Raw genomic sequence first — 11,880 nt, 5'->3', positions numbered from 1 at the left:
GAAAACACAATTCCAGAAAAATACATGTCTACGGACATTTAAGATGGGGAAAAATAATTTATGATAATAATTTTAAATGATCAAGGAAAAATTAAAATGTTTCAGTATATCCTAAGAAAGAACAAGTGTATGATGCATGTAATACTTTTGTCAAATGATTAAAATAAAACAAATGTTAGTTCTTAATGAGTTCAGCTTCAGTTATCTAAAATATTTACCTGTAGAACATGTCTTCCCCCCTAGAAATACCATAAAATGAGAAGACTTGAGAAAAAATAAGAGGTCCTAATCTTCACTGAGAAACGACCATACAGGCTTATATGGAGGAAATATGAATTTGAACTTCCTACCAACTGTATACATCACAAAGCATCCTGAGATCAAAATCATACGTACCACTAAACAGTAATGTTGCAGGCCTGCTTGTTCAAGTTTGATGCGATGATTTCCAAACAGCCTTTTCAGCAGGAAGAATACCTGTCACCAAGCATTTCATTTGTATAAGAGGTGGGAGAAACCCTAAAGTTATCTGAAACTTATGAATCTAATCACATTCAGTATAAATATCCCAGAGTTTACTTTAGAAATATGGATTGACGATGTCCAAAAAATCATATTAGAGCAGACAATAAGAACCTATGACCTAAACTTTTTAAAGTATATAATGAGATTACAATTAGGACGATTTGGGACAAGATTCATATTTTAAAAAAAGAGACTACTACTTTTCTCTGTTCTCATTGTGCCACACAGAAAATTTTTTTTAACTGTTTAACATGCTTGCAGAAAACAAAATGCTCTAACAATGAATGGTAATAAATACATAATAAAATATGTAGTCAGAAAAAAGTTCTGAAAATTTAAGAACAAGTAGGATCTTGACGTTAGATCGGTAGTCTTTTTATGTCAACAAAACCTTCTATAACTGTTTTTGTAAAAGGTTAGGTAAAAATTCTACTTCCCCAGATTACCAGTCCTTTTACTATAGCTCAAAATCATAGGGTTTCATGGTAATATTTGTCACTATGGTTTAAATTTTAGGCTCTGCAAGCCTAACACTACATAAGTCATACTAGCTTTATATATATCACATTATTAAAACAGTTAATGCACTTCAGAAACTGAAGTGTGCAGCATATTTTCATTTCAAAAACACCCACAAAGTAGATATTTAAAATCTTTATTGTTTCATCATCAAAAGTTTTCCTTCCATAGAAGAATGGCAATGCTGTATCAGTGCATATTCTATGGAAAATTCATAGCTCAAGTAACTAGCCTAGAAATCAGAGACAGCACTATGTCAAGCTAGTGTACAAGGTCAAAGACACAATGCTGCCAATGCAATTAGTATACAGAAAGAATATGCAGCTGTTAGAAAAAGAGGCTATGGCCAAGAGGACAAAACAGTAGCAGTGCACTGCACTGACATCTAGAAGAACAGAAAATGGGAAAGGACCAGGGAATGCACTTCCTGCAAAAAAGTCCAGTAGATCACAGGCACAAAGAATTCCCAACTGTGTCACCAGCAGTTTAAGTCACGTGTACCTGCACCTTCACCTTTAGGTCTGGAACATCATAACACCAATGAGCCATTTTCAGCCTCACGTGTGATGGGTACAGCCACGTGCTGATACTTCATCCTGCCTCCCATCATCTCACAGCTAAAAGTAATGGTTTGGGTTAGGCAATAAAACCTGTGGCTTTAGGTATCTTCAGTAAAAAGCTGAACAAACCCAAATTTGTTCCCATTTTCTCAAGAAATAAACCTTATAAAACAACAAAACATAGCTGTCATGATTCCTCAGCTTTGGGGAGGGCAAAACAATTTTTATGTAAGTATACTGAATAAACATACAAAACAAATGTCCTTAAATAAACACCGTCGGGCCAACCTGAACATTTTCATAATCAGCTCCTGAAAAAAAGTCCTGATAACTGTGAGATGTAAATGACCATTACAATTTGATCATGCCTGGTTACTGAGAATTTTTTGGTCAGGTTTGTGTCTGAAGCTGCTATACAGCTGGATTTGGCTACTTTGCATTAATTCACACAATTGCCTTTTATAAGGAAATAGCAGATCTATCATGATGACATCAAAATGAAAACAGCTAAGAGGTATACAGGAAACTTGTCTTAAATACTTTAAAATTACATATGATATAACCTTAAGAGAATAAGAACTACCATTATCATGGTCTAAATCTTAAACTGTTAATGCATGAATTATCTGCAAGACTAACAAGTCACTTGTTAATCATGTCAAGGCCCTGCGGGGGAGGGGGCGCTCTGAATGTATGGCATAGCAATTATTTTCCAGGTGAATTAAACACTTCTATGTGTTATTAAACTATATTTGAAAAGTTATTTTACTTATATATACAACATACAAAATAAGTTAAAAGGAGGAAGCGGAGGAAAGTTTTCTGTGTATATAATGCAAACATACAACTGTCCCTCATCAGTAGTAGTTCCATGTATATCTATTTTACTCAGGGTAAAACATGAAAAGCTGATAGAAGATCAAAAATTCCACTTATAAATAGAAACAGGATTCAAAAAATGGAATTTCAGCGTGGTTTCTTCCCATATTGCAACTTATTCTACTCTGTAATAAACAAATAAAAACCATATCTCAAAAATCTGTTTTTATACCCTTACCTTAAAGTTTAACATAAATTTTTCTAACAATTGAGAAGAAAAGCACTCCTTTGTAGCAATTCCGTAAAATAATTTTCAATTCACAAAACTCTTGTCTACTAGTAAAACCAGCAGCCCTTATGGAGGGCATGGGCATTAATACTTGGCCCCTCTGAGGTATAATTGCAGCTATATTTGCACTGAGCATGTAGTCTGTAAGGTATGCCAACGGTCTGCAAGTTTGCATAACATTGCGAGTGATGTCATCCTGATTGAAAACTTATTTTTCTAACTTTTTGTAATAATGGAGGCTAAATAATTTTAAGAGAAAAGATGTACTTTAGCCCAGTAATACAGCCAGCAGGATTCTGAATTCCTAACCAATGCAAATGGTTATTACATTTAAAAAAATGTTGAACATTGCATATTGATTTTTAAAAAACTGAACAGGAAAGACACATAAATATTTAAATTCAGCAGGACACCACAAAAAGCCTACTATAGATAAGCGTGAAACCAGTCAAGCTTTTCCAAAAGAGAAAATCCTTTTAATCCTTTAGCAAGTCTCTGTGAAAATAGTATGCTTACAATAAAACTGAGAAGGGAGCACCTAGAATACCCCCAAGAGGCTTGCTATACCATTTAGCATGACTGTCCCTTCTTCTGTGTGCGTGAATGGCCAAGAATGACAGGAAGTCCATTTGACAATAGTTCAGTAATTCCTTTTCACCACTGCTGCCAGCTGAAGTCATCATTGCTTCCAAAGACCAAGAAAAAGCCTAGTATAGTTGCAAAGATGACTGTGTTTCCTGTGAGAACAAGCGCACAAGCTCCCCACTCAATCTATGGAAATAAGATACAAACACTCAGTTAACAGATACATGAAAAACAAAAGGAAAATGAAAAGCAAATCAAGGCTCCAGTTGTATCTGAATTGTGATCTAAAACAAATATGGTTTGTAACAATAACCTGCACAGTGCTGAACACTTAATGGTACTTCTACATTGCTCTTTTTATTTACCGTTGGTTCCTTTAGAAAGCTGCCATGAGATGTTAATTATTCAAAAAAAAGCTTGACTTCTGGGCTATAATGAAGCAGCACAGAACTCAACAATTTTCTGTTTATAAAGAAATTTTCTAACTCTTCCTTAGTGAATCTAAAAGTCTATTAGAGAGCAGATTAAATTTTAAAGTGACAGAGATGGAAACATTCTCTTAAAGGGACAGGGGAGTAATATGGCCGTCTTCTCTGCCTGCAACCCTCTCTACCTCCCCAGAGATGAAGGCATGAATCTGGATCGGTGGGTTTGGGAGGACGAACTGAGTATATGTAGTCCAGCCCCTGATCCTCTTTTTACAGTCCCACCTGCAGGGCGCACACAGTCCTTTCAGGACTTTCATGCTTTAAGTTTTAGCAGGTGGGTCTGTCGTTCTGCACGGGAGGAGTTGCCAGGCCCAACTCTGACAGTTAAGTACCAGCCAGCCAACCGCTCCTGCAGATCCAAGCCATGCTCTCCAATATCATTTTTTTAGTCAACAAGAATAAACAATGAAGATTTTAATCTCTATCTCTTAGGCTCCTATGTCTCTCATCTCTTTTCTATGTCATTAACAAAAACTATCCTCAAGAAAAATTTAACACAGTCCAATATAAAATCATTACTAGAAGAATATATTCACTTACCAGATGTGCTCTGGCAAATACGATAGGGAGTCCAAAAGCTGAGACAACAATGCCTGTTGTAAGAAATATGGCAAGTTCCTTACAAGCGTTACTCATAGCATCTGTATCATCCACTAATCTTCTTGCTATGCAGTATGGAATAGGTGAAAGGATGTAAAAAAACAGAACAAAGAGGGGCCAGTATTGGCTAGAAAAAGAAAAATAAGTTAATGTAATTTTTGCGATCTACGTCATTTTCCTACACTCAAAATATGTTCTTTTTTTTAAGGACCGGGGGAATATTGCAAGGTACAAAATACCGTACGGTTTAAAAACAAGCTATAACTTGCACACTGAAAACAGAACATTCCGAGTCACAGTGTCCCTAAAATCAATTATGATACTGATTAAATTTTCTTCTGTTAAAAGAAAATGTCTTAAAAATCGTAATAGTTGGAATCAGGCCCAAAATTCAAAATATTTTCCATGTTCAGTTATAAATAAAGAGGCAAATGGAAAATGAGAATATTAACATGATACTTTCTAAAATTCAGGATTCATGCCCTTGACTTCTAATGCATGATAACCTGAAGCTGAAACAATCTCAAATGCTTCCTTGTGTCACTAGGAACTCCCAAAATACTGAAATCAAAATATAGAACACTAACTTAAAGTAGTATTGAAGACTTGCAGTCAGAATACAGAATTTATTACAATAAAAACAGATGGCTTTTAGCCTATTGTCTAGTTCACTGTATTGTGCCAATGTCATTTCCTGGTTTTGATAACTACAGTTATATAAAATGATACGACTGTGTGAAGGGTACAGGGAACTCTATGTGCTGTTTTTGGAACTTCTTGAGAGTCTAAATTTATTTCCAAATAAAAATTAAAAAGAAATAGATAGCCTTTCACACCACCACAGAATAAAACACATATCACAGTGGAGATTTGCTCATACTTAGAGGCTTATGATAAAACAGCTATTTATGTTTTACCTAAAAATCTTTCCTATTTTAAGAGAAGAAAAGTTAAAAATGGAATCTATGCTTATGAAACAGAAATTCAAACAGTACAAAAGCACAAAAAGTGAAAACTGAAAGTCCCCAAATGTGCCCTGCCTTTCTCTTTCCCACTCTCCTGCTGAGCTTGTGGACCCTGCCGTATTTCCATGTAGGGAAACATAAAAATATGAATGGGTCACTGCATTTTTTTCATTTAATAATATATTTTGAATGTATTTGTGTATAAGCGCCTACAGCTCTTCCTCATTCTTTTGAAGACTGCCTAGTATTTTCATTGATGGATGTACCATAATTTATCCATTTTTCTTTTGATGGACATTTAGGACATTTCCAAGTGTTTGTGTGTTATTATAAACAAGGCTGCCATGAACATCCATACTCTCCCCCCGACTACATATATATTAGCAAACATCTGCAAGTGAATTTGTATGAGAAAGTCTAAGAAGTGGAAGAGCTAGTTCAAAGAATATATATATCCTGAGAGCCAGAAGCAAACTGGTCTCCAAGAAAACTGCAGTTTGCTTATACCTTGTATCTTTGCTCATGGGTTTTGTTTAGTTTTGAGTGAGGTTCAGTATATTTTCATATGCTTACTAGCAATTTATAGTTCTCTTTTCATATCTGTTGTTCATTTTTCTATGGAGTTGTCCATTGTTCTTTTACTAATTTATCTAAATATTAAGTTTTAAAAGTTCTTTTGATCCTAAGGAAAGTAATTGTTTATATCATTTTTTTTAGTTGTGTTCTGACTCTATGGTATTTTCTGCAAAAAGACATTTTAAATTTTCTTGTATTTAATATTATCAATAGGTGTTCAAAACTGAGCAGGAGGGCTGAGCTACTGCGTTGCTATTTTGCCATTACCGACTTAGCAGTAATGAAAGAGCAGGTAATAGCCCCAAATCTTTTTTGCATCTTATCGTACTAAAATCTTTACAAACAAATTTTAAGTGATGATTTTTAAAAAGGTTTGTGTTTGGTAAATGAACATTTCTCTGCATTACTTTTACAGTAGCAGTAAAAAAAAATTTTTTTTAAGCCTTAAAAGTAGAAAAATTTTACCCTTAAACACTCAAAAAGACAAAAATTTTACATACTTGTATATTGGCAGGGCACATCCAAGCATCAAAAACATCAGCCCGACTGCTCCTCCAAAGGACAAACTAATCAAAGCTGCAAAGCAAATAAAAAGTCCAACAGAAATATCAATTAGTCAAACTAAATTAATATTTTTATTAATATTAAAATTAGCAGATGACATTACCTGTAATCCTAGAAGCAGAAACCTCAAATGCATTAATAGTGTTTTGTCTTCAAAAGTGTAAGTCATTTAGTCTTAGAATAAGTCTTTTGTGGCATCTTCAAAGGCAAAATAAAGTGACACTGATTTTCAAAGCTCTGACCTATTGCAAGCACACCACCACATTCCCCAATTGCTGGCTGCATTTCTAATGAGCATTGCAGTGCATAGGATCAGTGCTCCTCTGGCATTAGTATTACATTTACTTCACAGATCACTACAGTGTTGAAAAGCAGTATGTGGAGAAACTCCGAATTCTCAGTTTACTGGACTTTAGAAGCCTCACCCTATGGGGAAACCTCTCCTGATCTGCTCCTGCTTCTTGTACACACACCCTCGCTGTGCATAAAACAGTTAAGAAAAAACGTTAACGATATCTGTCGTTAATGATTTTAATCAATTAAGTGTTACAGATTTTTAAATAGTTTGTAAAACTATAGCAATGTTTCCTCCCATAATCTCCTACACATTAGAAAACCTGAAGGATAATGGGTACAATCCTACTGTGGTATCCCTATTTTTAGGCATCATTACAAGCAATAGATGCAGTCTACAGGTGAAATACGGTTTCTAAAGCTACACACACACACACACACACACACACACACACACAGGCGCGCGCTCTCATACACAGCAGTATATTTTAAAGTGCTTTCACATGCTAGTGAGTACAAACAACTACAGTGGCTAAGAGAATAACTTAGATTTGTTGTTGTTGTTAATAATACGGTCTATTAACCTTGACAGAAAAGTTAAAATTCAAAAGATTTTAGAAGGTCTAAAAGTTTCCAAGACAAAAGCTCACATATACAAACCAGAATTAACAGTAAAGGGGCTAAATGCTGCCAAATACAACTAATATGTTTCTCCGAACTAAAATGGTCATAAACCAAGGACACCCACTAACATGGTAGCTTGGCAGCTTTGGTTTGTTCTCACTGACCATTTGTTCTCTTCAGTGCACAATCAGTCCTCATGATCTGGCCCTGCCTACCTCCCCTGCTGCACGTCACACCGGGCTACTAGACTGCCCCTTGCTCTCAGCACTTCAGTTACAACAGCTCTTTCCTTTCCTGGAAATCAGCAGGCTCCCTCACCCCCGTGGCCTCTGCACATGTTGTCCTTTCTACTTCAGACATTTTTTCATTCATTCAAGAGATATTTACTGAGCCAACTATGTAACAGGCACCTTGGGATATGATGACAAACTCAGCATGGCCTTGTCACACTCATGGGGCTTGTATTCTTGACTCATCCTTTCGTCTTTCCTCCAACTTAACTTCTACTTTTCCTTCAGATCTCAGCTCAGTCCTCATTCAATCATGCAGTCCTCACTGAAGTTTTTCCAAATCTCCTCACTGGACCAACTTCCCATTGTATTTTTCACTCATCTAACAAACATCTATTGAGCACCTAATGTGTGTCAGACACTGTTCTTGCTACTGGCGATGGAGCAATGAAAACAAAGCTCTTGTTCTCATGGAGCTTACATTCTAGTGGGAGGATAAACTGATTAAAAAACAAAAGGCAAGGAAATAAATGTCAAGTGATAAAAAAAGAAAGAAAAGCAGGGTAAAGGATGGCAGTGCTGGTCTAGACACTGGCCAGGGAAGGAGTCTCTGATGAGGTTGCCACCTGAGATCTACAGGAAATGAGTAAATCACGTGGACATTGAGGGAGTAAATCACGTGGACATCTGGGGAGAGCATTCCAGGCAGAGACCAGAGCATGCGCAGAGGCCCTCTCTGCGCCGGATGCCTCACCTTTGCCCAGTTATTACAGCTGCAATTTCCTACTTATTAGTTGTCTTTCTTTCTCAACTGTCACGAGAGTAGGGAGCAAGTTCTATCGTTGTTGATGCTCACGCCCCAGCTCTTTACATTCACTAACAAAAGTTTGTTGAACGAATGGAGCAGAGTGGCAGTCAGAATGGGCTGGGTCCTAATCCTTACTGGCCACTAACCAGTTGTCCAAACAATTTAGGGACTCACTTCCTTCTTCTATAAAATGAACTAGACTAGGTCTTAAATGCAAATAATTTTCTAAACACTAAAGATTCTGTTAAGACAGCTAAGTTCATTACTGTAAGTGCTCCACAGTAATACCTCATTTATTCAAAAGCCATTTATGCGGAACATAGCTTAGGATCCTGGAGGAAACAAAGGTCACTAAAAAGAGACAAAATAGGTGTTACAAAGCCCATACACTAAAGCTAACATTCTCTATAAACAGACCCTTAAGCTCTGATATTCAGAAGCTACTAATTTATTTTTATGACACAACTGTTAGGTGTGAATTTAGAGTAAAAAAAATTATTTTAAAGCATTATCTGTGTTCATACATACATTTTTTTTTTAGTAGTAATTCATGTACCCAGAACAAAATTAAGTGAAAAGGAACTTTCCCTTCCCAAAAGGATTCACTGTTACTTGTATCTTTCAACACACAATTTTCTAAGATTATCTTGTTTCCCACATGGAAACAAATGAGAAATAGCTGCATACAAGCAAGAGCTGACCTTTGACAGGAGGGAGGAAACTGAAAAAATTTTAAACCAGGTAGAAAACTCTCAAAAAACATGTTTGTAGTAATTCTGGCAAGAGGCAAGTAGCCTCAGGACCTTGATGGCCTCTGAGGGTAGCCCTATTCTATGACAGTGAACAATCATTACAGTGAACAATCATTCACGTTCTTATCAAAAAAGAAAATCTAAACTCTTTGAGTATACTCTTAAAAAGTTAATGAAAAATGATTTCTTAAAAAAAAAAAATCAAGGACTAAGATGAGGTAAGGCTCAGGAATCAAAAAACAATTAAAAAACATAAACCAAGATTGTTTTATTATAACTGCTATGAATATTAATATTGGAATAAAATTATTAATGCATTTATTCACATCTTAGAGTCCAATTCCTTTTATTTTTTATTTTTTCCAACTCTTTAAATGCTATTATATAATGAAAAAGTGAGGCCCTTGGAATTGTTTGGGGAGTAAAGATACCTGGAGATAATACTTCCATTCAAAACACAATTTTATGTGATATCTCCCAAACTAGATAAGATAGCCAACAAATTGCTTAAAACTCTTCTCAAAACGTCTACTTTTTCCAGTCTTTTGAAATCACCAACTAGGCTGGTTTATATTCAAATTTCATCATTTGTATATAAACTGTTGTCTGACATGACACATCAACAAGACAAGAGTTACACAGTAATTGAGTGATGTAACATTTAGAAGACAAAACTTAGGTAAGTCTGGTTTCTACTCCCAAAGCCTCTAGGCTAGCGATGGAACAGCCCGATTACCTAGCAAAACTCCCTAAAGACAGGATGCCGGTTCTGTGATTACAAAGAAATTACAGTAGGAGGGAACAGTTCCCTAACCTGGGAGTTACCAGAAAATCTAATATATCACAAAGTAATAGACAAATGGCTCAAAAAAATACATAACAGTCTCTAATTATAGCAACACTCCTTCCCAATATAAAGATGTTAGGCCAAGAAGAAGAAACATCCTGATAAACAATCATAGCCCCAGAAAAAGCTGCTGAAATCAGAAGTACAATTGCACCTGAGACACTTTCACTTGTTTAATATAGCATTTCCCTAGGGTTGGGGAAGGAAATTACAAAGCTATCTTCTTAAGAGAGAGGCTCTCGCATTAATGACACTGAAAAAATGGGGAAGGACAGGGAAACAGGCAACATCCTAAAAACCACGGCATTTCACAATAAATGCCTTTCACATAAGGATTTAAAAGAGTCTGTACAGTTCAAATGGAGATTAGAAAGTACTCCAGTTGCTCAAACGACAAGGTTTCATACGGGAAACGAAACGTTCTCTGTCATTGAAAATACACATGAAACAGAAGAAAGTGACCCCGGGAAAGAAGCTCAACTAAAGCTGTCCTTAAAGAAGAAAAACCACACGGATAAACACTGCAATCAAAGTTATTCACTTCCTGCTTGCCTACTCCTATAAAAGCGGCAGGTCAAGAAATTAACGTAATTCGTTAAGAAGTAGCTGGAAACTTTGTTTCTAATCGCACTGACAACAAAACTACCAGTTGGAACGAATGCAACGTTCCTTATTTCTAAAGAAAATACACGAATAAACGAGTCATTTATTCATTAAGTTGTAACACACTATTTTGTCTTACAAAAGGAAAAGAAAGAAAAACTCAGAAATTTGAAACAGCCTCAACGTGCAACTGTGGAAAAGAAAGAGAGCCAGGAGCACTCTGGGTCCACCCCAGGGTCTACTCTATCGTACAAACGCCACAGATCGGAACGCATCCGTTTTCGGAGCGTGTCAAGCTTCGAGCACGGGTGTCCGGCAGTGGACGTGGGTCGCTGAGGCTTCGGGGAGACCCGTCCCTAACCTCTTCGCAAGGCGCAAGCACACGAAGATCGCACTTGTGCCTTTAGGTGGCAAATGATTCCGATTTTCCATCACTGGCATCTTCGGCCGCCTCGACCTCCTCAAAACCACACTCTGCCGCCTCCCTGTCAGATGCAAACTCCTGCAAAACGTGTGTGACGGCCAGAGTCGCCACGGGACTCCTGAAGACCGCGAGCCACTTCATTTTTTTTTTTTTTTTATTTCAGTCCGGGGGGCGACAGGCTGCGGAAATCAGCGGAGAGCGGGGGCTGCCGGAGCCGAGCCGCGGTGGCGGCCGTGCTGCTGCGAAGGCGCCGCGCCCCCCTGCGCTGCGAGGGGCAGGGACGGGAACCGCGGGCCGGGGTCGCCCAGCCGGGCTCAGGGACCTCGCGCGCGCCCGGGCCGGACGGCGGCGCGCGCGGGCCCCTGGTATCTCTCCCCGGGCGGCCACCCGGCCCTCCAGCGCCCTGCGCCCCAGGCCCACCTTTGATGCCGGCCATGGCGGTGACGTCGCTCCTGGCTCCACGACCCGAAGCGGCGGCCGGGAGACCGGAGACGCGCGGCGGCGGCCAGACAACACCCGGAAGTGCGCCACGCAGCACTTCCGCCGGCGGCGCGCGGGGGCGCGAGGGCGCGGGGGGCGCGCCGGCTCTGGCGGTCTGGCCGACTGTGCTCGCTGCTCTGCGCCTCCGCGGGTCCCGGCTGGCCGTAGCTCGCCGCCCCCGCTGCGGCCTGGGGGACTTGCAGGCGCCGGCCCCTGAATTCCCGTCAGGTCGGGCGGAAGCTCCGTGCCGCAGCCCCGGTCCCTCAGCCGGCGGCCTCGCTTGTCCCGCAGCCTCCCGCCGTCTTGAGAGGGGAGCGCGAGTGGCGGC

At 38.9% G+C, this 11,880-nt stretch overlaps 1 protein-coding gene across 1 annotated transcript; it reads right to left on the bottom strand.

Annotated features, from left to right (window-relative positions):
* Positions 1–708: 708 nt before the first annotated feature.
* LEPROTL1 (leptin receptor overlapping transcript like 1) lies at positions 709–11,598 on the bottom strand. The gene is made up of 4 exons (XM_069485227.1): positions 11,493–11,598; positions 6,427–6,502; positions 4,326–4,512; positions 709–3,483 (listed from the first exon to the last, which is right to left on the bottom strand). The coding sequence occupies exons 1-4, from the start codon at positions 11,506–11,508 to the stop codon at positions 3,367–3,369; spliced, it is 396 nt and encodes a 131-aa protein (XP_069341328.1). The 5' UTR covers positions 11,509–11,598; the 3' UTR covers positions 709–3,366.
* Between the last annotated feature and the right edge of the window lie 282 nt (positions 11,599–11,880).

Source organism: Eulemur rufifrons, chromosome 12 (assembly GCF_041146395.1).
Source record: "Eulemur rufifrons isolate Redbay chromosome 12, OSU_ERuf_1, whole genome shotgun sequence".
Classification (NCBI taxonomy): domain Eukaryota; kingdom Metazoa; phylum Chordata; class Mammalia; order Primates; family Lemuridae; genus Eulemur; species Eulemur rufifrons.
Note: the sequence above shows the minus strand (reverse complement) of the source record. Positions and strands in the feature narration are given on the sequence as shown.

Excerpts from the sequence above, each read along its gene's own strand:
- LEPROTL1 (XM_069485227.1), bottom strand. Across the intron at positions 4,513-6,426 it reads TGTGCCCTGCCAATATACAA|CCAATACTGGCCCCTCTTTG; the intron begins GTATGTAAAATT and ends TTCTTTTTCTAG. Across the intron at positions 3,484-4,325 it reads TATTTGCCAGAGCACATCTG|ATTGAGTGGGGAGCTTGTGC; the intron begins GTAAGTGAATAT and ends TTATTTCCATAG.